Source organism: Xenopus tropicalis, chromosome 7 (assembly GCF_000004195.4).
Source record: "Xenopus tropicalis strain Nigerian chromosome 7, UCB_Xtro_10.0, whole genome shotgun sequence".
NCBI lineage: Eukaryota > Metazoa > Chordata > Amphibia > Anura > Pipidae > Xenopus > Xenopus tropicalis.
The window spans coordinates 52,847,755-52,873,240 of NC_030683.2; the positions used below are offsets into that span (position 1 = coordinate 52,847,755).

General features: G+C 39.8%; 1 protein-coding gene across 3 annotated transcripts in view; it reads right to left on the minus strand.

The window, feature by feature from the left end:
* parg (poly(ADP-ribose) glycohydrolase) overlaps nucleotides 1–16,559 on the minus strand; it is a 64,198-nt gene extending 47,639 nt beyond the window's left edge. The window contains exons 1-6 of one of the 3 annotated variants that reach the window (XM_018095271.2): nucleotides 16,452–16,559; nucleotides 14,597–15,344; nucleotides 10,338–10,497; nucleotides 9,596–9,718; nucleotides 5,683–5,766; nucleotides 769–843 (exon numbers count right to left, since the gene is read on the minus strand). In XM_018095271.2, the coding sequence (XP_017950760.2) occupies nucleotides 769–843; nucleotides 5,683–5,766; nucleotides 9,596–9,718; nucleotides 10,338–10,497; nucleotides 14,597–15,344; nucleotides 16,452–16,515 (1,254 nt within the window). In that variant the 5' untranslated portion in view covers nucleotides 16,516–16,559. Of the gene's footprint in view, nucleotides 1–768; nucleotides 844–5,682; nucleotides 5,767–9,595; nucleotides 9,719–10,337; nucleotides 10,498–14,596; nucleotides 15,345–16,412 lie in introns of all 3 variants that reach the window. The other 2 variants (XM_031904831.1, NM_001127042.1) reach the window with 2 other exon arrangements.
* Between the last annotated feature and the right edge of the window lie 8,927 nt (nucleotides 16,560–25,486).

Here is a 25,486-nt window from a genome sequence, read left to right on the forward strand (position 1 = left end):
ATGTTTCCATATTTTCAATTCCCATCATGAGGGTGGAGAGTTAGCCTAATTTCTAATAATATTATATATATATATATATATATATATACATACAGGTATCGGACCCCTTATCCGGAAACCCGTTATCCAGAAAGCTCCGAATTACCGAATGCCTTTCTCCCATAGACTCCATTTTAATCAAATAATTCAGAATTTTAAAACGGATTTCCTTTTTCTATGTAGAAATAAAACAGTACCTTGTAATTGATTCCAACTAAGATATAATTAATCCTTATTGGATGCAAAACAATCCTATTGGGTTTAATTAATGTTTTATTGATTTGTTAGTAGACTTAAGGTATGGAGATCCAAATTACGGAAAGACCCCTTATCCGGAATACCCTTGGTCCCGAGCATTCTGGATAATGGGTCCTATACCTGTATAAGCAAACAGAGTACCGCACACATAGGGACTTTATGAGAAAACAAAAAAGGTTTATTGAAAAAGATCCGACGTTTCGAGCACCAACTGTGCTCTTCCTCAGGGACAAACCAAAAGACAAAGTGCATACACACCCCTTAAATACCCTAGTACACAAAACGGCGCCAAAATACAAAGGCCGTAACCATGGTAACCCCTATACACAAGTAGCATGTAAAAATAAACAATGTGAAAGACCCAAGTGAAAGATCAAATAAACGTACTGAAATGTATAGTTAGATGAAGGCATAGTCTCAGAATCCTACTTAGACATTCAGTTCTTCATATAATGGCAATATGTGTATTACCTTTTCGCACAGATCGATCAAAGCAGTAAAATCCCACTTCTTGGAATACAGCATGTTGTATTTCAAAATTGCTTCCTGACATAAATAAGACAAAACAAGATGCAAAATTAGTCAGACACAGACAAAGAACACATTACAAACAAGATTATTTGCAGAGTAATAGCCCCATCTACAGGTGAAACCACTGCTGGTACATTAGACAAGTTAAAATTTAGTGTAATCACAAATCAACCCTTTAGTGCCAATGTACTTGTAAATAAAAAACAAAAAAAATAAATCACAGAGGGAATATGATTAATACGGGGTTGCACTGTGCAGAGCCAAGTGAGCACATGAACAGGGAAACGATAGGCACATCCAAAATGTGTAGGTGCCCAGAATAATTCATGGCCCTAATTTTAGCCTGCTACAGTATCTTTACCCTTATTTTAGGGTTATCTTAATCCTCTTCAATATTGATGATTGAATACAGACACATGCACTTTTAAGCTTACATTTTTTTTAAAATAAAAGTTATTAAAAAGGGGGATTTGTAATACTCATTAATGCCAAATAAGCATTGTGATTGGCTATTTGGTAACCATATGTGAACTGCTGGCCTGAAGGAGGCTCTGCTTCGAGTAAAACTGTGTCTCTGAGCTTCCAAAACTTCCCTCCAAGCTAGAAATTTAAAAATGGGCTCCTACTTTGGCGCCACTGGAAGCAACATCAAAGGGGGTGGTGCACAACATGTTGCTCACAAGCCACTGGTTGGTGATTGCTGCCCTAGATCTTCCTCTTCCTAATGTTGATACCTCCCTTGTCAGTTCCCAGTAGCACAGCAGAAAGTAAGAGTGGAGAAAAAAAAAGAGGGTGGGGCACCCTGTGCTGCCGTGGTTTCAAGAAAATGATTTATTGGTGAGTACTACAAATCCCCTTTTCTCAGGAAGTCCCTAGGCAGCACAGGGACATAGGGGGTTAGTACCAGAGCAGAGAAGGGTGAGAAGATTAAAAAGGAGAGGAAGAATAAGCAATCAGCAAAAGGAAAGGTGAGAGTGGCTAACTAGATTGTACTGTGGTCTGGAGGACTTTTCACCTGAAAACCTGCTTAGGAGAAAATTTTGTAAAGGTAAACTACCATGTGTAGGCTTTGCACAGTTGGTCAGTCGAGAGTTGGATATAAACTGGTCTGGTTGTCAAATTAGGGCAAAGAGAAGGCAGGACAATGTCTTGATTAAATTGTCCTGCCATTGTCAACTATAGAAGTGTTTCTGAAGCAAATGTGCAAATTTTACCAGTGCAGGGCAACAGTGCATTGTATTATGATTACTTAAAAACATTTTTATTTTCTGGTGTTACTGTTCCTTTAATGTGAAAATAAGATGTGAAGGAAGGTGTGTACCATATGTAGGACCACCTTGTCTTAATGAAAAGTGCAGAATGGAGGTTTAACGCTCAGGGCTCCTATTTCATCTGCTCTTCTAGCAGATGAAATCGCTACCAGAAAAACAACCTTCCATGTTAGGAGCTGTAGGTCAATCGAGGTGAGGGGCTCGAAAGGGTGTGATTGCAGGGCTATTATGACTAAATTTAAGTCCAAGGGTGGTAGGGAGGATTGATATGAGTATAATGATGATGATGTATGATGTGGCTAGTGTGAGTGCTAACGGAGTTTGAAAAAAACAGTAAATGTGCAGAAACTTGTTGTTTGAAGGAGTTCATACCCAGACCCTTGTCCAGGCCATCTTGAAAAAATTTCAGCAATACAGGTGTGTGGTAGGAGGAACAATCAGTAGGGTAGCATGTGATGAAAATGCGACAGATTCAATAGTAGGATGAGGTTGTTGTGGTTTTGCAAGCACGTAGGACTGTGTCCGTTGCTCTGTCTGAGAACCCTTTATGATTCCAAATGGCCCTCTCAAGTGCCATGCCATGAGCGAAAGCAGTTTGAGATTGAGTCCTGGAGTAGGAGAACCTGCCTCTGTGGTAGGGGTCACAGGGGTGCTGTGGAGAGACTCTGTAGGTAAAAAAAACAAGTTCTCCTGCGCCAGTAGGATGTGATCTTTATGGCTGAGGTGCGGAAGAGATGTAGCCCACGGAGAATTGGGTGGATCATATGAATAGTTGCGAATACGTACACCATGTTGAAGCACCAGGGTGTCACCATGGCATCGATTCTGAATGGTGTTTATGAGGCGGTGTTGAAGTAGTTCTGTTTCACTGGGTTGAGGATTACCTTGTGGGAGTTCAATCGGAGGGGGTCAGGGTGCTTTTTGTGTAGTTGATAAGGCAGGAGAGAATCTGCAGGCATTTGCATGTGTTTTTCATGGCTTTTGCGAGAGATGGTGACCTAAAAAGCAGGTCATTGAGATATGGGATCAAGAATAAATCTTATATTCGCATGTGGGCTACTGCGATGGTGAGGCCGAATGCTACCATCTGGAATTGGTAACGGAAATTTAATACAGAAAATAACAAGAACTGTTGATGTTGCTTGTGCATGGGTACCTGGAGGTAAGCATCGGTAAAATATCCATGTTAGAGATGAGTGAGCGGAGCGATTCCATTTTGAAGGTAGGTATGTGAAGGAATTTGTTTAGGTGTTTTAGATTCAGTACGGGGCCACAGAGAGTTCAGGCTTTTTGGGGACTAAAAAGAGGTTCCTTCCACGTCTTCCATGGTGGTACTGGGATGATGGCTTTGGCGGATATCATGTGCTGTATGGCCTTCCGTAATGCTGTTTGACCTTCAAGAGATGAGGGGATTCTAGACCACATAAATCTGGGCTTGGGAGGAGTTCTGAAGGTGATTGTGGATCCTGAGGTAGCAATCGCTCCTAGAACATCCTACTACCACCTTCCTTCATAAAAGGGGAGGGCTAATCTTCATTGATCCTGAGTCTTGTCTGAAGGCCCCTTAGAGGAGCGCTTCAGGTAGTTCAAGCTGGGTTTCTCAGTGGTGCAAAAGCCCTTATAGGTGGTAGAATACAAGGTTTGTTGGCGGGATTGTTGGGACCGGTGACTGAAGTTAGAGTTGCAAAACAGTTTGGGAAGCAAATTGCTCTTGGATCTTGGATATAAGGGAATCTAATTCAGGTCCAAAGAGTGAAGTTCCCTTAAAGGGTAATGCTACCTGGTTCTTCTTGGAGGCTGGGTCGGCATTTCAAGTTTTCATCCATAAAGCCCATCTAGCCACAATAGAGAGGACAGATGATTTTGGCAATAGTTGTGCACCAGTTGCATGTTGTGTACCGGAAAACATAGTTGTTTCTTTTGTGTGGATCCAAAAGGCTTGTCTAGTGTTTTAAGTTCATGTTCTTCCTGAATACTGAAGGAAGAAATTCTGAGACATCATCCTCCCAATCGCTGGCTGTTTCCTGTACGATACCCTCCTCTTGTGCAGATGGTGGTGAAGTAGAGACTGGTACTGCATTGTGTGTATGCATCCTGTCATGAGTTTGGTAAGCTGTCTGAATGGAAGGCAATTTCCAATAGAGGTTTTCATGCCTAAATTGGTTGATTGAAATGACTGGAGCCAGTCTGGCAATTGTGGAGGTGGGTTCTGGAGAAGGATTAGAGATTTTGCTTTTCTTGGATGTTTGTCCTTGGAGAGTTTCTAAGATTTTTTCGTAAGGTGCCCCAGTTGTTTCTTGACCCTTTTGTACTTCCGAACTGTTGGAGGAAGGTACAGGTGATTTCTCCTGTTGAGCTTAGGCAGTAGGTTAGTGAGATAAGGAGAAGAAAGGAAGCACCGAAAACATAAAAAAATGTAGTTGTATGTTTTTTTTAATATATATGGGGGGGGGGATATGCAGCTAGAGAATTTAGATAGCGTAACCAGTGGAAGGGGGAAAAAGAACATGCTGTACTATTTGAGTCACAAGGTTTTTCCCTTGAAGAATGGACCTTTGCTCTTTGTCACCGACCCATAATAAGGAGGGTGTAAGTAGTTGCCTCCAGCTAAGTTCACCTACCCAATGTGAGGAAAGTCGTGAGAAGCCGTTTCCGTGAACTTCCTGTTCACCAAAGTAACAGGAACATGGGGGAGATGGAAGCCAATAAGGTGGCCACAGATCAAAAGGGGCCCTCAGAATAATGGCACAAAATTTGAATCGCTGATGTGGCAGCAATAAACTTTATGAGTGGGTGAAGTACTATGGTAGCATTACAGCATACCAGAAAGTAGAAGCTGTGGTCAACATCTGGTATAGAGTCTTAGTAGTGCTAAGGCATACCTTATGCCATTAGGGTCGGTAACTGACAGCATTTTAGCATGTCTATTCCCACAGTATGTCAGATCATTTGTATGACATAATTCCATTCTAAGACAGACCTAGCAGCATTACAGCATACTCCAGTCTACTTTCAGTTTAGGCAGCACCCACGCATGCCTTGTAGGTATGTTTCCAGGTAGTCTGAAATAAACTAAAAGATACAAAGTATAACAAAATAAGAGATAAGGAGCTAAACCCCATAAACATCCTACCTCCTGGAAGCAGGATGGCAAGAACTGAAAAGGGAGAGGTTAACACCAGGAAGAGGAGGATCGAGGAGATGAGTCTACACCTTTCAGTTCTAGATAACCATACTGCCTCGCAGAGGGGAGCAAGTGTTAGCCCTTATGCCCTTGTGCTTCCCAGGGACTTCCCAAAAAAATAATTGTTAGTTTTGTAGTTAGCTTACACTCTTAAAGGAGGACAGGGCAAACAGAGGTCACTATATGGGGAGTCTCTATATATTGTTTTGTAAGTATGCATGGAAAGCACACGTTTTGAGACTACTACACACACACACACACACATTACTTAGCAAATCTACATATTCTGTATTTATTTGCAGATCACAGCTTTCTCCCTACACAAACATAGCTACATAGTAACAAACCCTCAAGCATAAAAACGGATACTAAGACAAAATGCATAATTTTTTAAATTACCTTTAATTCTTGTGGGGTTCTGATCTTGCTTCGAAGAGAGGTATTAATCAAGTTCCAACGGCTTACAGCTTCCTTTTCATCATTCTGTTGGAAGATTATTTGATGAGAAAATATGGTAGCTATTTACTAAGCCAGAAAAGAAAAATGTGTTCACCATAGCTTAATTAAAACCATGTTGACTATGGATTACTGTGATTTACATTTAAATATACATAAAAGTATTATAAAAATAAGAATGTATACAGAGGTAAGTTCAGAGAGAACAAAGCATGGAGTGTACCACTCCAATATTAATATAAGTGGTTAAATGAAAAGGAAAGGTGTAAATAGATAAGCATAGCTATTGTTTAATTTCCTGAATGCAGACTGAACCTGAGATGAGAAAGATAGCCATAACTACCCATGTTAGAGCTCCCCTAGGGCATGGAAATTGTGCTGCCACATGGTACAAGCCACATCTTTAATGTACGTCAAAGTATTGAAAGTAACATCTGATTACTTTCTGGCCGCCTAGCTATGAATCCCAATAATGCAGGAATGCAATGATTGTAGACTTAAAGAACCGATTTCTGCTACGTTGTGTGAAATCACAAACTGAGCACAAATATGGATTAAACAAATACTGATTTCAATTGAAATTACATATATAACTTTTAAAACACTGACTAAACTAATTGCTGATTGGTTGCAAATGGAAAGTGAACTATTTATATTGGAGAGAAGGCATTAAAGGGGAATTATGATTAGATTCTGCCTTAGATCCAACCTTAGCTACTATGCAACTATATAATAATTGCCTTGGTCATGCCAATGTAAGCCAACTGGCTAGTGATCTGAAAGTATTTGTAATCATCCAGGATCTCCAATGCAAATGTGGGGGTGACAAGCAAAGCATGTAAAAACTTAGGGCTGGGCGATATACCGTTTAATACCGAATACCGGTGGTTTTTTTTAAAACTATATTCATTTTTCAGATACCGCAATACCGGGGTGTCAGGGTACTCACCTGTGCGGCCCGGTCTCGCCCGCCTCCTTGCGTGCGTGCGTCCCGCTGTCCGCGGGACGTTGCGCACGTGCGTCCAGGTGTGCGTGCGTCAAAGCGCAAGTACATGTCAAAGTGTGCACGTCCGTGACGCGCTGACGGCGCCGGTTCTGCGCATGCGTGGGGGGTATTTAAAGCTATCAAACGCCTCCTCCTGTGCTATGTTGTCTGCGGCCTTGCCTGGGAAACTAAGCCTGCCTGATTTACCTTACGACTTTCTGTTGCCGATCCTTCGCTTGCCTGACTCTGATTTTCAATACTGCAGTAATTATTCTCTAATTTATTAGGAAATGGGGTTAACACCTAATCATGCATGGAAAAAAAAAATACAGAAAAATACCGTGATATAAATTTTTGGTCATACCGCCCAGCTCAATAAAAACTCAAACACTGCTTTCTTGCATAATTAAAGAAATTATAATTCTAAAACACTTTCTAGTATACATTGAATACAAATGTCCAATGGTTTCATAGTAACAGTTAAAAACAGAGTTTGTTTATTACTTTGGGTTCTCTGCGTCTGGCTCTTAAAACAATATAACAGGAGTCACTTCTCCAGAAAGCCATCTTGCAACACCTCAAAAAGTCAAAACCAGAACTGCAGAGAATGTTAACATTCAGACATGTGTTGCTTTTAATAACAGTTATCTTTGCAAAGAACTTTCTAAACCACTAAACATTTTAATAAATGTATATTTGAAAGTTTGATTGTCATATATTTAGATGTACAAAATAAATTTTTGGGTTGTGGCCATGTGCGGTTTTTATGAAAATAGCATGTTGAAAATTCAAAAATATTTATGATTGAGGTACAAATTTTTTAATTGAAACATCACAACTAATAAGTAGTTCATCATTTTCTAAATCCTGCAATCCCTTATACTGTTATTCACCAGGATGTTAATAAGGGTGTGCACATGTTAGTGGTCTTTCACCACTTTCCGTGGTCCTTCAACTAAGATAAAGTTAATCTTTATTGGAGGCAAAACAATCCTATTGGGTATATTTAATTTTTAAATTACTTTTTAGTAGATTTAAGGTATGGAGTTCCAAATTACGGAAAGAGCCTGTCAGCAGTACTGATCCTGGTATGTAAGCTTCAAAACTAAACACTTTAAATAAAATAAAGATAAATTACCTTTCCATTAGGTGTCATGCCAGGCAACATTGCCCTGGCATTGTAAATTATTAAACCTGGCAACATTTTGCTTTGTCCACCAGACACCCCTAATTAAACCCTAGCACCATCTGGTCTCCCGCAGAGACCCTTAATTAAATATGCAACCGGGGACTGCGGGAAGGTGACAAATTCAGCAACCTCATCAGACTAGCCGTATCCAGCCATTTGTTGGGGCAGGGAGATGTGGCCTTTGGTTTCTTTGATCTGTTGATCAAAGAGAGGCAAAGTGTGGACCTAGAACAGCATGGGGGAACAGCATACAGAAAATATGGATTATAGAAAGGGATCCATATCTCCTGTACTTTAAGGTTCACATCCTCATAAATCACATAGGGTTTATGAGGAGGCCCCCATGCTTCCCAATGATACCAAACAGGGCCTGCCTATACCACCCAGTTAGGAGAGATAGTTTCTGGGGGACTGTGACATGAGACACCCCTCATGTTTGGTATCATTTTAATCACCCACATATGGGTTAAAACAAGCCCCTATTTTCATAATAATATTTGGTACTGGCAAGTACCAATATTATATGACAAAAACTGGCATGAGAAGTACAGCTCTCTACAGGAAGGAGGGGTCATGTGACCAGCTCCTGGTCCAGCGGTACATAAAAAGCCCAGGTATTCCTCAGCTCACATTTTGAGGTTCCAAATTTCTGTTGGAGTGTGAGTTCAATTTTTCAAGCTCTTGCCTCAGAGGACACAACAGATAACTCGGAAACGTACATAGGGTTTTCTCTGTGTTTATATCCTCTTTTATTTTATTGACTGTTTTGTATATGTGTGTCTCTTTCTGTAACATCTTTTTAAAATGCACGGTTTACCCTTGTAATATCAAATATAAAATTTAATAAGTTCTGTCCTTTGGCTCTATAAAGATCTCCACATACCTTGTATGACTGCTCAGGCCTAAATGCTGTAACTGCTGGGCTGTATGTGTGTTGAGTAGGGGGGCCAGTTCTGTGTAACTACTAATTAATTAGTGAACTGTCAGTAGGAAAGTGTGTTTGTAAATTAACCTTGGGTGCTGGTGTGTGTGTGGAAGTAGTAGAACTATCCCTCACTACAGTAAGAAAGTTTGTGTGATACATTTGTGTAATTAGGTTTCTATCGGTGGTGTGTTTGGGGGTGCTTGAGGTTAGTCTAACCTGTGTGAAAGGAGACCGAATGTAACCCCTTAGTTCCCCGTCCCGGTGTCAGACGCATCTCAGGGTAGCGCGTTCTTGACACAGGGGCTCTTAAAATTCAGACTATTGTCTGAAGATGAACATCCCCTTTAATTTGGGTAATGACTTTGCAATTTTTTCAGCCCATAAAATCTTCGTTGAGAAAACTATTCCTCCCCAAAAATAATAATAATGATGATAATTAGTGAAGGTTTGCAGCCTATTACATATAGAAATGTCCTAATAAGTAATCAAACTATCTCTACTTTTTTTTCTTATTTCTGTAAGACTATTTCGCAGATTCTTCAAAAGTCTGTGCACAATGACATGAAAATGAGGAAAGGAAGATTTACATTGCTGTGGATGCATATTACAGAAGCTAATTTAAGTTTCAGAAATATGTGAAACTGTTTTTAATACATCACAGTATTATTTATCACACATTTACATATTTTAAATTCCATTAAAATATTATATTATACAGGTGGATTATTATATACTTTTCATAATACACAAGTCATACCTGGTCCACTACTAGGTACAGGTTGTTATCTGAACAGGGCATTTTTACATGCCTACTATCCCAAGAGTCTTTGTAAGAAGGTGGATATGGCTCGCTTACTCTGTTTTCATACAGCTTGCCAGTCTGAAAAACAAGTGACCAAAAGCACAAATACTACATTTAGCAAAAGTTTGTAATGTTAAGAAAAAATTATCCTTTTAGGTCTGCTAGTTTAGTTATAATCCCACCCCACAAAATGACTGTGTCTTGTTTATTCAATTTAAGTTATATCTGAAATCATCTTTGTTTGTGCTTAAAATGATTTTCAACTCCCTTTTAGACTATAACAGGTGCCAGCAGTAAGAGAGAAACAAAAATAATAGGATAAAGCGACTGTCTTTTTAGAAGAGGTTTGTAGACTTGTTTTTTGGGAACAAGAAGTTTCTATTTAAAAGGTAGATGCATGCCTGATAGGAGACACATGCTCCTAACAGAAGACAAGCAGAGACTAGGGCCTGCCAAATGAATAAACCCTGAACTGGCATCTTATTACATACACAAAATCTTGTAAATTGCCAGTGCTAACCACACTGTCACACATGGAGAGTTTCTGCCACCAAACAGTGACACCTGTGCCTCCCACTGACTTCAGTGGGGACAGTGCAGAGGCTGGAGTGCAAGAGCTTTTCCACCCCAAAATTCACTGGTAAGAGCACAATGTGTGACACAAGTCCAAAAGAATGTAAAAACTACATATCCTTACCCTGACAGTGACAGTATGATTAGATGATGCTCTCAGTGGTGGTTGTGGTGTGCCACACACTGGCATTCTCTTCATTTCTTCCAAAGGAGTTCCAAGCCATGTGCTGTTTGGATCAATTGATCTTAAACACGAATTTTCATATTCTCTTTGCACATCTTTCCTAGATGTTTGTGGGAGAAAAAATGTGTAAAAACTACAAAATTCATATATGACCCTATTATTTTGCATTATTAATAACCATTTTACAATTCAAACTTGGTATAGCACAGATATTATACATCATTCACACTCCTGTCAGTTCCTGCCCAGAGAAGCTTATAGTACCATTACACTTTGGAAAGCGCTATTGGAAATTAACTTGTGATTTGAAAACTTGAAACTAATTTGATTTGAAACTTCTTTGTTAGTATAGATATTATGTATAATTTACAGATATTAATATATATAAAATATATATAGATTCCTGAGAAAGGTCCTAATGAGGACTGAAACGTCGGTTTTAAACAATATATTTTCAATAAATTTTTGATAAAGTATTGAAGGGTGTGCTGGCAACGGATGATTATTATTTTATATATTATATATATATATATACACACACACATACATACATACATATATATACATATATATGTATATATATATATATATATATATATATATATATATATATATATATATTATATACACACACATTATATATACCAATATATAATGTATATTTAAGAGTGTATTGATAGGTGTATATGTGCACACTGAAGTTCATTTTGTGGGGTTGAACTTGATGAACTTTTCTCAATACTCAACTTAACTGTGTAACTATGTCAGAGTTATACATAATCAAATCCTCAAATCCACATCTGACAGTGATGCTATGTTTTGGCAATAACTTAAAGAAGGGTTAACAACAAATATGCTAAAATAAAAGCTAGGACTTCTGCTTAAAAGAGAGATTTTTATGTAAACAATGCTTTTGGGAAACATGCTGCCTGTTAGACAGTAGCATGAAAGTCACCTTAAACGAGCAGGTTACAATGAAGATGAACAGTTAATAACAATGCATCTCCTTAAGAGCATTCCAAAATCACAAAAACAATTTTTAAAGAAGTAACAGTACATTATATTTCCATGTAAATAAATAAATTCTCCTTATGGCCCATTTGCATGCTTTCCTGGTATTTCATAGCAACTATACTGCATTATACAAGCGAGTTATGGCAAAGAATATGTTTTTGACTAGTAACTTACGAGTCTGTGAAAGAGCATTTGCAGCTCCACAATGCCAGTGGCTTCTTCCCAATTCTGCTCTTACCCTCCAACGCTGCAATGACGACTAATCCACCAGGCAAAAAATACCTTAACATCTGGCAGGATATAATGTGTTTGGGTCACAATTGTAAAGAAGTAACTCTTTGTTACTGATCACACTGCTATCAACAAAGAGCTTCAGTATGAAATCTCTGTAGTAAGCATATACATGATATGTGCTTTGGAATGGAGGAGCTTAGCAAAACATCTCAGTGTAGTAACAGAGGCACTGTGGCAGATATAGCCAAGTAATTATGAATATATAACACGACACAAGCAAAAACCAGAAGCAAATCTTTCCTCTTCAGCAATTCTGTTACGGTCTCACTACTCTCTGCTGCCTGTTAACTTTCACTTTCATTTCCACTACAAGGCGTGGCTTTTCAAGAAAACATCTCTCACTTTAGCATTGGAGGGGGCCATAAGAGGAGGAAATCCGTGAGGAAAATAAAAAGCCCATTTGCCAGAAACATTATTTATACAAACAAAAAAAAGAAGGAAACTTTTGAAATTCAAAATAACTTCATGTCCAGTTTTAACATTTTGAACTGCTTAAAAGTGGGAACATTTATGATAAGAATTTAAAGTGATACTGATGTGAAAAAACTATGATCTCATGGGAGATCAGACAGGTAATGTAAAAGCACCAAGCAAATACTTTTATGGCAAAATTATAAACTTCTTGCAAAGACAATGTTATGATAGAAAAGATTTAATTTGCAGTGTCAGTATCTCTTTAATGTCCTCAGTCTACTAGATGAGTGTATTTAAAAGGGCACCCCTTTTAGTAGTGTGTAAATAGTAATATTATGAGTCAATCTGTAAATCATTTGGTTTTTCACTTTCAGCTGATATTTTGGGTAACAGTTCCAAAGTGGAACAATTTAAAGGTGGCCAAGCATGTGTATGAACCCCTGGGCCAATCAGTCATATAATGTATATTACCTGCCCATGTATGCCCTTGAAGTTTATAAGGAGGTAGTACTTTTTTTTTGTCCAGAGTCCCAGCATGGCAATAAATGCCACTTCATTTCTTCAAGTTAAGACCCAAGATAAAAAAAAAAAAATACATTAGGGCTTAAAGGGATACTGAGACCAGAAATTAAACTTTTTTTTACACCTATCATAAAATTTTCTTTGCATGAGGTTTACAATTTAGCTGTAAATATACTGCCCATTGCTTTTACATTACTTATCTGATCCCCCATGTTCCTTTATGAGGGGGCTGCCATATTTGTGCAGCAGGAGGCCATTAGCATTAGAAGCTATAACTGACAGGCCAACAAGGGACAGTCAGTTTGGCAAAGCAGTCAGGTTTGGGAACCTCCAGTAACAATTACTTACAAAAGCTGCTCTATCAGCACAAAATAATCAACATGACCTATGGGTACCTTCTGATAAACATGAATATTTTAAAAAGTTGTATTTTTTGTATTTGTATCACTTTAATTATACACAGGTGATTTTTGACTAACGTTTAATACCAGTTACTAAAACCTGAATACAGAATTTTTGTAATGCGATAAATGTGTTACAGAGCAGCCACTGTAGTTATTCAGCCCTTGCAAAGCAGCTATTATAAATCGTTTGATAAATTCATTTATATTTACCTTTTGTGCAAGTTTGGTTATAGTTTTATATTAACATAGAAACATTATGGATAAGATAGGATTGTATCTTATCCATAAATAAGTAGCAGTTGTTCATGAAAAGTTGAAGTAAAATCACAAGAAGTTTATTATACTAACACATATTGCAATTAGCAATATGTGTTAGTATAATAAACTTCTTGTGATTTTACTTCAACTTTTCATGAACAACTGCTACTTATTTATGGATAAGATACAATCCTAACACATTTTGCAATTAGCAATATGTGTTAGTATAATAAACTTCTTGTGATTTTACTTCAACTTTTCATGAACAACTGCTACTTATTTACTTCAATACCGGAGTGCCTGCCTCTTCTCTATATCTGCGATTTAACTGTTAGTTATGTTTAGTTTGTATTTAAACTGACTTGTGTTCACAAACTAACTGAACAGTTATGTCCCATGTGCCCTTCCCCCCTCCCCTAAAGTCGCTGACTAACTAAGAGGTTAGAGAGCTGAAAGGAGGAAGTAATGTTGTGGCTATTATGTTAGACATCTGCTTACTCCAGCCTTTATAGATTACATTCTTGCCTAAATAACTATATTAGAAATATTTTTTTATTTCACACAGCATATTTACCAAGTCTTCATATTCAGTTGTACAGACTGTGGGCCATAAAAATCCCTAAGAGCTCCGGCACATGGGGAGATTACATTTTCGCCGGCGGGACGGTAGTTCGGGGAGATTAGTCGCCCGTGACAAGGGAGATTTGTCGCGGACGACTAATCTCCCCGTGTGCCAGAGCCCTAAGAGAGCAGCATCTGCTCTGTAGTACCACAGATGGACAGTCCTGTTCTAAGATAGATAAGAAATATATGGGGTTATGTTATAAAAGTCGCTAAGTTTGCCCAGATGCAGTAACCAATAGCAACCAATCAGCAGGAGGCATTTACTGGTTAACTCTTTAAAAACAAACATCTTATTGTTTGCCATGAGTTACTGCTCCTGGGCAAAGTTAGTGTATTTTATTATCTTTGGGGTTAGGGTTTATAAAGTAGATAGATAAGTGAAAGACTGGACGCCTTGTCCTTTCATTTCCTATGAAGCAATACTACCATCAACATTATGTTTAAGAAAGGGCTAACACCCAAATCTAATATATTGATGATGCTTTTGTTTCTACCTGATATGAAGCTTCACTCTGCATGACACTGAATAGCTGATGAATGAGCAATAAAACATTAGGCCATAATTACGGAACAAAAAAATGCCAATGCAAAATAAACCATCCCGTAGCATAACATCATGCACACCATAATATACATATATGCACAAAAAGAAAGAAAATATGAGATTACCTTTTCTTGTCAGCTATAGGAGTAACTGCTAAAAAATGGTCAGTAATTTTGGCCAGCCTCTTTTTTACAATGTGCTTTGTTTTCCACTCACTGGAACCAGAAGTGACTGCTCCAGCATTTAGATCATGGTTATCGATTCCTTCTCCAGAGTAGCAGCCTGATTTTTTTTCATCAGATACAAAACTTTCCTCTATTACTTTATTTTCAAAGCAGTGAGTGTTTTCAGGTTTAAGTCTCTTATCCTGTTCTGTCTCTGTTCCAAGAACTTGATCATCATCTTCAGAGCCCTGGCTGTTTTTCTTATCTATCTCCATGGATGATTCAGACTCACTTTCTCCCAGCATGTTTATTCCCATACACTGGTACTCTTCAGTATCTTGGAGACTGGCTCCTGAAAATTCACATCCTGCATCTGAGAGAGGGCTCTCTGGTACACAGTCCAACACTTCGTTGTTGGTCGGGCCATCATTCAAAGAAGCATCCACTGTTGCCTCCGTGTTTTTCCTAAGGTTATTATCCTCAAGCAATGAATAAGATTTATTGTCAATGTCTTTGCTGTTGTTAAACATCTGATCCTCAGTACTTTCTTCTTTGCATATTAGGGCAAGTTGTTGTTTATTTGAGGGTGGGTCTACCTGTTCATTCGTCCAGGACTTTGGCAGGGGACTACAGTTCTCTTTCCTGTCACAGTCAGTTCCTTCTGAACTCATCTTGGCAGCTGTGTGTGTGGCTTTCCTTATATGGATGCCTGTTTTGCAACAAAAGATACCAAATCAAATAAATAAAACAATTCTAAGAAAGGTGATTTTGCTAACAAAATAATACTTCTCTGACAGAAGAGATCAGGTAAGACAGTAGTTGTCATTGGTAATTTTTACATCTTAAAATAATGCAACTGATATAAAAATCTGGTGTGGAATCTGCATGAAAAATGTTCCATCAAATGTGTACTTCATCCATGTCCAATAGTTGGAGAGACAGTTGCTCTTAAATTCAGTAGCTGTCAAATCCAGACTACTGAAACATCCGAGTTTAAGGGATCGCATTTTTCTTTATAGCATGGACAATCAGATATTGCAGCATCCCACCAAATATTGTGTTGGTGGGACAGATAAGTCTATCCGAACTAAGTTCAGCCCCAAGAGAAGGGGTGGTTCACCTTTATGTTAACTTTTAGTATGTTATAGAATGTCCTATTTCTAGCAACTTAGCAATTGGTCTTCATTATTTATTTTGCATAGTTTTTTTTTTAAATATTTTCCTTCCTCTTCTAAATTTTGTCCAGTTTTTCCCAGTTGCTAATATTCCAAATGGAAGCTCTGCTAAACAAAAAAACTAAACATCTGAAAAACCACAAAAAAATCAAAACACAAAACCCAGCTGCAAATTGTCTTAGAATATTAGTGTCTGTCACATTAAAAGTTAATTACAAGGTAAACAGCCCCTTTATTGCAACAAATAAATGAGCGTTTGCAGTATTCCGTAAAGACTAAATAGGGACACGCAAGGTGACTGAGGCAGAGTTTAGGTTCTTTTAGTTTATAGTCTGAAATGTAAAAAAAATTGCACATGAACTGTACAGTATATCTGGACCCTTCCCAATTAATGTCACTATAAACGACCGCCATCAGGGGCGGTACAGTCCTCCCAGACCCGGTGAGTTTTTGATCTTAATTGTGCTATAAGTGTAGCATTGTGTATAAGGAATACCGGGCTCCCTGCTATCAGTGAGCTGCGGATTTAAATAGGGATGGCGGCTACTATTGCGCCTGCATTATTTCCCATACAAGCTTTTTATACTGCACAACAGTCCTACTTTTCCTAAAACAACCCGCAGTGCCGGATTGCTACTTACAGCTCCCACAAAGCTGCAGACTCGTAGCATCCTGTCTTACAGAAAATCCCGCCACAAGTCTCATCACGCGAGACTGGCGTCACGACTTCACGTAAGCGCAGTGACGCACTACGTGCAACCCTGTAGTAGTGACTCTCCGAGTCATTTTGAGTTACGCATACGGAAGTTTCTTTAAAAGTAGTTTATATTTCTGCTGAGAGTTCCGACTTCTGCAAAGTTTCAGTGCATGTCGCAGTCAGCGCCTTTTGTCCAAATTTGTCCCAAAAAAGAGGTTTTGCGTAAACTAGGGACAAATAAAAATTGTCATTATTCAGGGGTGTCTTTGGTTTGAATTTATTGAACGATGTCAGTTGCAGTGACATTCTCACACGGTGAGCTGCGTTATGAGGATATAATTCATTAAATGCCCACCTCAACCCAACCAGTCTTCTGTCCTGGCCAGACCAGATATCATGTTAAAGGAACAGTAACACCAAAAAATGTACTATTGCCCTGCACTGTTAAAAGTTGTGTGTTTGCTTCAGAAACACTAGATTATATTAATACCCTGCTATGTAGCCACAGAGGCAGCCTAGGGAAAAAGGAGAAAAGGCACAAGTTACACAGCAGATAACAGAAAAGTTCTGTAGACTGCAATGGGAATCTACACCACTTATCTGTTATCGGCCTATCTTGTGCCTTTCCTCCTTTTTTCAATATGAATGGCTGCCCCCATGGCTACAGAGCAGCATTATTTATATAAACTATAGTAGTGTTTCTGAAGCAAACACACATATCAATGACTTTGATACAGTTTCATTTTTTGGTGTTACTGTTCCTTTAACTTACTTGCTTCTGTGGGACCAAATTCCAGATGCAGTTTTCCTATGCACTTTCTCCGCCTGAAGCCCCTCCATTGTGATCACCATTGAGCTTTCTCAGGGGTGAGTCTCCTATGTGGCCAGGGGAGTCTTGAATTACATTAACAAGTAGCTGCTTGCTAATGGACTCCCATCTACATCCAAAGATATATCTCAAGGGAAACATATTTGCCTGGATTAAGCAGGCAGTCGCTGAAGGGATTCAAGAAGCTAAAAGCTCCAAGGGCCAGGCAGCTGTGCTGGTGTTTTCATCATTTTTGCACTTATTTGCCCAGGCAGTGGGTACAGTGTGCACCTGGGGCTATTGTCACCATGTAACACATTTCAATTGATTCTATTTAAAAGCTCCAAGGGCCAGGCACCTGCAGAATCACAACCTGTCCAGAGTGGGTTCCCTGAAGAGAGTTCCTTTTTTGACAAAAAATATGTGCCAGACCTTATTAAAAGTGGATATATACCATACATTTTTACAATGCACTAAACCATGTAAAATAATGTAAAATAGAAGTGCTTTTATTTTAATATTTTTGGGTTCAAATATGTCCATAACTGCTTGAAAACTGTGCTCTACCCAGACCTTTTGCAAGCTTCCAGTTTAGACTCTTCAGTATGTGGCTCAGGCTCCGATAGACTTGGTAAGGCAGCCGCAGCTACTTAAAGGAACAGTAACACCAAAAAATGAAAGTGTATAAAAGTAACTAAAATATAACGTGCTGCTGCCCTGCACTGGTAAAAGTTGTGTGTTTACTTCAGAAAGTCTACTATAATTTATATAAATAAGCTGCTATGTAGCCATGGAGGCAGCCATTCAAAGGAGAAAAGGCACAGGCACATAGCAGATAACAGATAAAACACTATTGTATTCTACAGAGCTTATCTGTTATCTGCTATGTAACCTGTGCCTTTTCTCCTTTTTTCCAGCTTGAATGGCTGCCCCCGTGGCTACACAGCAGCTTATTATATAAATTATAGTAGTGTTACTGTAGCAAACACACCAGCTTTACCAGTGCAGGGCAACAGTGCATTATATTTTTATTACTTTAAAGCTCTTTAATTTTTTAGTGTTACTGTTCCTTTAAAGTGCAGTGAATATGCATAGGGTGGGCAGGGCTTAGCAATGTCACAGGCAGTCCGTTCCTGCTCTACTCGCGCCACCTGAAGCAATATATTTCCGAACTACTTATTAAAGGGGTGGCGGTAGAGGAGAGGGGAAGAGGGTTCTATTTCCCTCTGTTTCTTATAAGGAAAGCATTGGGTTATTTGAGGGCTATTTTGGATTTAAGAAAATTGAAGAGGAGGCTGAAAGTTCAAAACTTCAAGATGGAGACAATCCAAACTATAAAAGTAGTCATACACCCAGGAGATTGGCTCTATATTATTGACCTAAAGGATGCCTGTTTGCATGTACCAGTAGCCATGGAACATCAAAGGTTTCTTTGTTTTGCAATAGGCCATCATCTCCTGCCTGCCATTTGGTTTCTCTATATCTCCCAGAACGTTCACAAAGGTGTTGGTGTTGCTTATTGCAAAGCAGTAAGAGGAAGGTCTGGAAGTATATCATTACTCCTATTGGTGGCAAGAGAGAGAGAGAGAGAGAAATTTTAGAACAGCACAGGGACAAGACCAGAGCAGCTCTTTAAGGGTTTAGCTGGAAAAAAAGAGTCAACTAGATCCAGTTTAGAGAAAAAGAGTCAACTTGATCAAATGTTAACATATTTAGGAGCTTCAATAGCTACCGTTCTGGGATTAATCTCACTTCCTCGAGCAGGTCTTCAAGATCAGAGAAATCACTTTAGCCATATCCTGCAGTGGTGGACAACAAGGTCCAATCTGAGAATGGGGATACCTTTACAGGAGCCAGAGTATATATACTTGTTTACGGAAGCCTCAGGTCAAGGATGGGGAGCCCATGTAGCTGCTATCAGAGTCTTTGTCACAATATTTCCTATGATGTATTTTTTTTTTTTACGATTTGTGTCATGGAATCATGAGAATAAACAGGTATTTATAAAGCACCAACATATTCTGCAGAGCTGGGTTTATACATAATTACATACAAAGCAACCAATAACCAATACAAGAGGTGAAGAGGGCCCTGCCCAATAAAACTTACTTTTCCAAAAGTACATGCCCCCTGCGAACGCATGGGGTGGGTGTTAAGGGCTTATCGGTTAGGGTTTCGGATGGGGGAGGGGGTGCGCTATTGGCCAGCAGGTGCCGCAGTGTCAGGGAGAGCAGGCATAGGTGGTGCAGCGGCAGGTGAGTTAAAAGCCACACAGCTGCACAGGCTTACCCCCTTTCTTCTGGCGAGCCAGTGGAGCAGGTGCGGGTTCCGCTTAATCCTACCCTCCCTCCCTCCCTCTTTCTATATACCTATAAAAAAATGGGTTTTTTTTTTCTCAATTTCATGATTGTCGAAGCTTGGGTGGAGGAAAATATAATGCTATATAATAATACCATATAATGCTATATGGTAAACATGGTAATTTGGCCTGGATATGGCAGATTTTGGTTTGATTTGTTTTGGTCAGCCTGCTGAGTTAAACAGAGGCTAATTAATCTCATAATAAGATTTCTAAGGTGTTTTTGTAATTGATTCAATATGCTATAAAATAAACAAGCTGCGGACTTTGCACCACCTCATTCAGTTTGTCTCGTCATTACTTACCTGGTTACGTCTGACAGCTCTGAGCTACCAACCCCATGGGTAAACACATCTTTCTACTGCAAACTACAAAGCAATGCTAAACATAACAGTTTTTATGAAATTTCTGAAAATCGTTACAAAGCTTGCATTTTACGCCAGTATATACCCCACATTTTGTAATGTATCAACATAAAGCATTCTCAATATGAACGCCAGGGGTCTGCTGAACAGTTAAATATTTTGGCTTTGTTAAATTAATTTTACGGACAAAATCAAGCGAACAACACCTATGCAGAACTGAAAATGCGATGAAATGGCTGAAAGTGCATCAAAAATATAATATTAGCACTGAAATAACATGCAAAGAGTATTGCATAGTGCAGTTAGTGAATACGCTATCTGCAATAGCAATACAACATTTTTTTCAGACAAAAAAAAAATCCACAAAATTGTGTGTGTAAGATTGTGTGTACACTTGGCAAAATGCATGTTGCTTGCATGTGCAAGTATGTGTGAGCGCTGTGAAGCCCCCCCAGTACCCCAAAAATGTATGTAATAAGTGTGTGTGTTGTTTTGACACTAAACTGGGGTTGGCAGGCAGATTGTCCTGGAGGGGATGCAGGAACCAGAGGAGCCTCTTCCTCTTCTGATCCTATGAGTGGGCGACGCTGGGGTGGAGGTAGAACAGATATGGGGCCCCTGGGGCCACTCGTTCCCTGCCTCTGCTTGTTGCCTAGGGGCTGGGGAACGAGTAGGGAGCAACAGAACAGCTTTCGTGCTCCTCCACTCCCAAATCTAAAGTGCTGCAGAATGTAGAATTCACGATCTGTGGCACTTGAGTACTTTTATCCACAAAACATAGATTGTTCTGTGTCACTTAAAGGAGAAAGAAAGGTAAAAACTAAGTAAGCTTTATCAGAAAGGTCTATGTAAATACAGCCATAAGCATAATGCTGCACGGACATCTCTGTGAAAAGTTTTCTTGTGTCTGTAATTCATATGCCACAGACACGCAGCTTTCTCTTTCTCCCCTCTCCTGCTCCTCCCTCAAGAATGCTAAGAACTCATTTCCCCCCCTCTTAGGAATGTGGATCTGAGCCAATCAGCAGGAAGCTGACTCATAGGGGCCGATTTACTAATCCACGAACGGATCGAAAGAGTCCGAATGCGTTTTTTTCGTAATGATCGGTATCTTGCGATTTTTTCGTCGGTGTCGCAACTTTTTCATAAATTGACGCAACTTTTTCGTAGCCGTTACGACTTGCACAAATAGTTGCGACTTTTTCGCAGCCGTCGCGAAAAAATTGGAAAGGTCTGCCCGCCGTTTACTAGCACTCAATACGAAAAAGTCGCGACAATTCACGCAAGTCGTAACAGCTACAAAAAAGTCGTGACAGCGACGAAAAAAATCACAAAAAATACGAAAAAGTCGCAAAATGTTTGTTTCCAATCCGATTTTTTCCCATTTGGGATTCGGATTCGTGGATTAGTAAATCAGCCCCATAGTCTTACTAACTGAGCATGTTCACTTGGTCTGGGTGTCTGTGCAGGAGCGAGCCATTATGGGAACTTTCTTTACACAGCTCAGCGTTTTTTCTTCCCGTTTGGCTTCTGATCATCTGAACAGGTAAAATATTGGGAGACTTAAGGGCACTATTGAGACAACTGAAGGTATGCCTGCAGATTGAGATTAACTCTTTATTAGCCTTTCCTTCTCCTTTAAAGGATTAAAGGGTCCTAATTTTGTTTTTTTGCAAACTAGTGCCAAATTATTCACAATTTAGAGATAAAAAAGGGCTAATTTAGAGGACGACAATGAGTGCCAATAACTTTAGGAGGCATTATAAGCTCCTATAAGCTCTTCATGTCAAGGGTTTACAGAGAATACACGGGCTGATTCTAGCTGCCGATATCGGTCCCGTAGACAGATTCGGCAGCTAATCGGCCCGTGTAGGGGCAGCAACGAGGGACAGTGTAACAATACTTACCCCTGGTGGTCCAGCGGGGACGCCCACCTTCTTCCCAGCAGGGATGCCTGCCGTCTTCCCAGGGGCGCGCACTCGGCGCGCGTCTCTTTTAAATGACGCGTGCGTGCAATGATGTACTTTGCCCAACGTAGGTTCAGTTGCTACAACGTTCCTGGGTGTGAGTCCTATCTGAATTTCTGTGTTTGACCTAGCCTGATCCTCTTTTCTGACAATTGCTGCCTGACCTGACCTCTTCTCTTCTTTCAGCCCAATTTTGACGCTTTTGGATCCTGAATTTGTACCTCGCTACCAGTACGGTTTTGACCATTTGCCTATTTGTGACAACGCCTCCTTCCTCTGATTTTGTACGCTTTGGTTCCCTTGCCTGCCCAGAACATTTGCCTTGGTTCTCTCACATTAAGTTCTGGCGGCACCCGAGTAGCGGAGGGCTCCTCCCGAAGCGAAAGGTGGCTGTTATAGGCAGAAGAGTGAGCTCAGATCAGGGACCTTGGCTTTTGTTCTGGGTTTTGGGATACCGTGTGTTACAGGCAGGTTAAAAAATGTAGTCTTCTCATATACCCGTCGTTCTAATTCGGTCGTTTTGGCCCCAGGACCAAACGACCGGATTAGCCTGGATTCGCCCGATATCGCCCACCCAACATCGCCAGGCGAGCGGATCTAAAGGTGTATGGCCACCTTAAGATTAAGAGAATCAAGGAAACTTGATACCTGTTGCCAGCAGTACCTGTGAAATTTTCCTTATTGGACCCAGAGGTGTCCACAGGCCCGGATTTGTGGCGAGGCCACAAAGGCCCGGGCCTAGGGCGGCAAGGAGTCAGGGGCGGCATGCTGCCCAGCCGCATCCGAATGGGTAACCCACAGATCCCCCTGCGCACAATGAAAGCGCGCCACGCGTTTCGGCGCATGCGCGAGGGGGATGTGAACCATGTGACATTGCGGGGGTCGAGCCGGCGCATGCGCGGGGGGGGGGGGGGGGGACATCTTGCCGGCACATGCGCGGAGGGGGTGGCCAGCCTAGGGGCGGCAAAATTATAAATCCGGCCCTGGGTGTCCATTAATGTAATCATTAAACTACATATTATTCCTGAAACAAGAGATGCGCCTCGGGGTCCTATTGTAAATGCAACAAATGGCTATTTGTTTTCCTTGTCACTTGGGCTGGGGAACAAAAAGATAAACTTTGTCTACTTGTCAAAGGCATTCTTGCTGAAACGGAGTAATTTTTTAATTAAAACTGGTACAGGCTTGTTTATCATATGATATGATGTAATATGTGTTCTATATAAACCTACTGACTTAGATTTTATGACTTGGATGATGGAGATTTCTGGCTCTGTGATCTGAGTACAGCATTTTGATCCTTGGTGATGCAGGGTAATTTTGCTTGTTGATGTTTTTTTGCAGAAATTGCTGTCTCTTTGTTTTTAATATAAAGCCTTGAGTAGTAGGTGGCAAATGTGTCCACAGTTTTTTTGGGGGGTTGCTCACCTGCTCTTTATTTTTGTGGTTAGATAGTCTATTGCTGCTTGTTTCTGTTTCAGCATTTTAGATATTTTGAGGGCTTGTTTCCCTTGGTGTATCTTGTTAACTTTAGTCTGTTTAGTTTCCAGTCCTGTTTCTTTAGTTGTTCCGTGTCTCTCAGGTGTGCTCGTTGTTATTTGGGGGCACTTTTTATTTTGTATTTCTATTGCTTTTAGTTAATGGAGTGGGTCATGCTTTTTTTCCTACTTGTCTTTGCTAGGTTGCTGCTTCTTTTATGAGGTGTCCTCTATTTGCTACTTTTTGAGTGCATCACAATGTATCTGTTGTTGTGTCGGATGACACATTATTTGGAAATAATAGTGGAGTATGTCTGCGCATCGATGGGTTTTGAAGCAGGTTTTAATTCAGTATCCATAAGCCTCCATAATCGTGAAGGAAGTCTGTGCATCGGCGCTGAATTGATGGGTTATGAAGCAGGTTTTTGTTCAGTCTTCATAAACCTCTGGGTGTATTATGTGAGGAGTTATTAATTGTATTGTGAGTGTGGCACGGTCAAACTATTTTACGGAGCCAATTTCAGATTTGTCAGTTTTCTGGAGTGTCTTTATCAACTAGGACGTAGTCTATTCTGGAGTAACAGTGGTGTAGAATTAAGTAAAAGCTGAAGTCTCTCTATTTATCATGTCTCTGTGTATAGGCCATGAGTTTTGAGGTTGGTTTTAAGTGTTTAGAATGTTGTGATAGTTTGTTGTGTTGTAGGTGTGGTTTTGTTCTATGTACATCAAGTTCTTGGTTGTGAGGCATGTTAGGGTCACCGCACAAGATTTCACTTGCCGGGTACAGGCTGCTGTTCTAGTCTAAGGCGCCATCTTGGGCCTTTTGCAGCAACAGGTCTTATTTTGCATAGAATGTGGTCATTTTTCCTAAGGAGGTCTTTTTTTTTTTTCTTATTTTGACCATGACTTGCAACCTATTTATTTGCTGGAAACACTCGGTACAGACATCTCTGTCTTCTATGCTGCTGATTTCCCCATTTTACCAGAGCTACTGGACTATGCTTTCATCAATGTCAGAAAGTATTCTTCAGCCCCTAGAAAATACTCCAAAAAAAAACAGATATGGTTTTCAAATGCAGGTTTACTTTCAAAAGTGCAAATGTAGTGGTATCCACACAACATGTTTTGAGCTAGCTCTTTTTCAAGTGTGTACTGAACAGTGCGTGAGTTAAGCTTTAAGTGACTATCTGGGGTGTGTCTCCTTACCTCCACACACCAATTAAATAAACAGAACAGAAGTGCTGTATTGACCAATTGGTCTAAACATATAGTCCACTAATGGTAAAGACACACAGAGCTACTAGTATCAGCTACTTGTCACAGATACAAAAATAGACAATGCTGATCATTTACTGATAATTGTCTCTATGTGTGTTTTAGCAGAGGCAATTCTCGGTACTGTCTATGGCAGGGTATTTTCTGACATTTTGTAGCTGTGACAAGTAGCTGTGTGTGTCTTCACCCTAAGTATCCACAGAGTGAGCGTTCATAATTAAAAACAGTCCATTTTCATATTTTTCACTTTTAAAACATTAGATCATTACAATTCACTGGGGCCTACCTGATAAAAGTTACAAATGACAGACTGTATATAATATGCTGCCCAATTGTAAAGTACAATTACACTAAGAACATTATCAATTCTTACCCAATTGCTGGAAATACATGGAGACACCACCACGGGTGGTTACTTAAAGCTTAATGAATACACTGTTCGATACAAACGTGAAAAAGGGCCTGTGAGGCCGTAAACGTGTGAATTGCAATAAATTTATACTTTTGGCTGTTTGTTCTTATTTTTGAAATTGTATTGCTGGCCTGTTTATTGCCACAGGCAAGCACACACCTGTCTGAATCAGTTAGCATGAAATAGATAAGTAGGCACTAAATATTTTGCCAAGAGCAATCTCATATCTTCTTAATAACAGCATAGCTAGCATCTAAGATCAGAAATGCTTTATAAAACAGTTACTGTTCACCTGTACAAAAGTAGCCGCCAGTA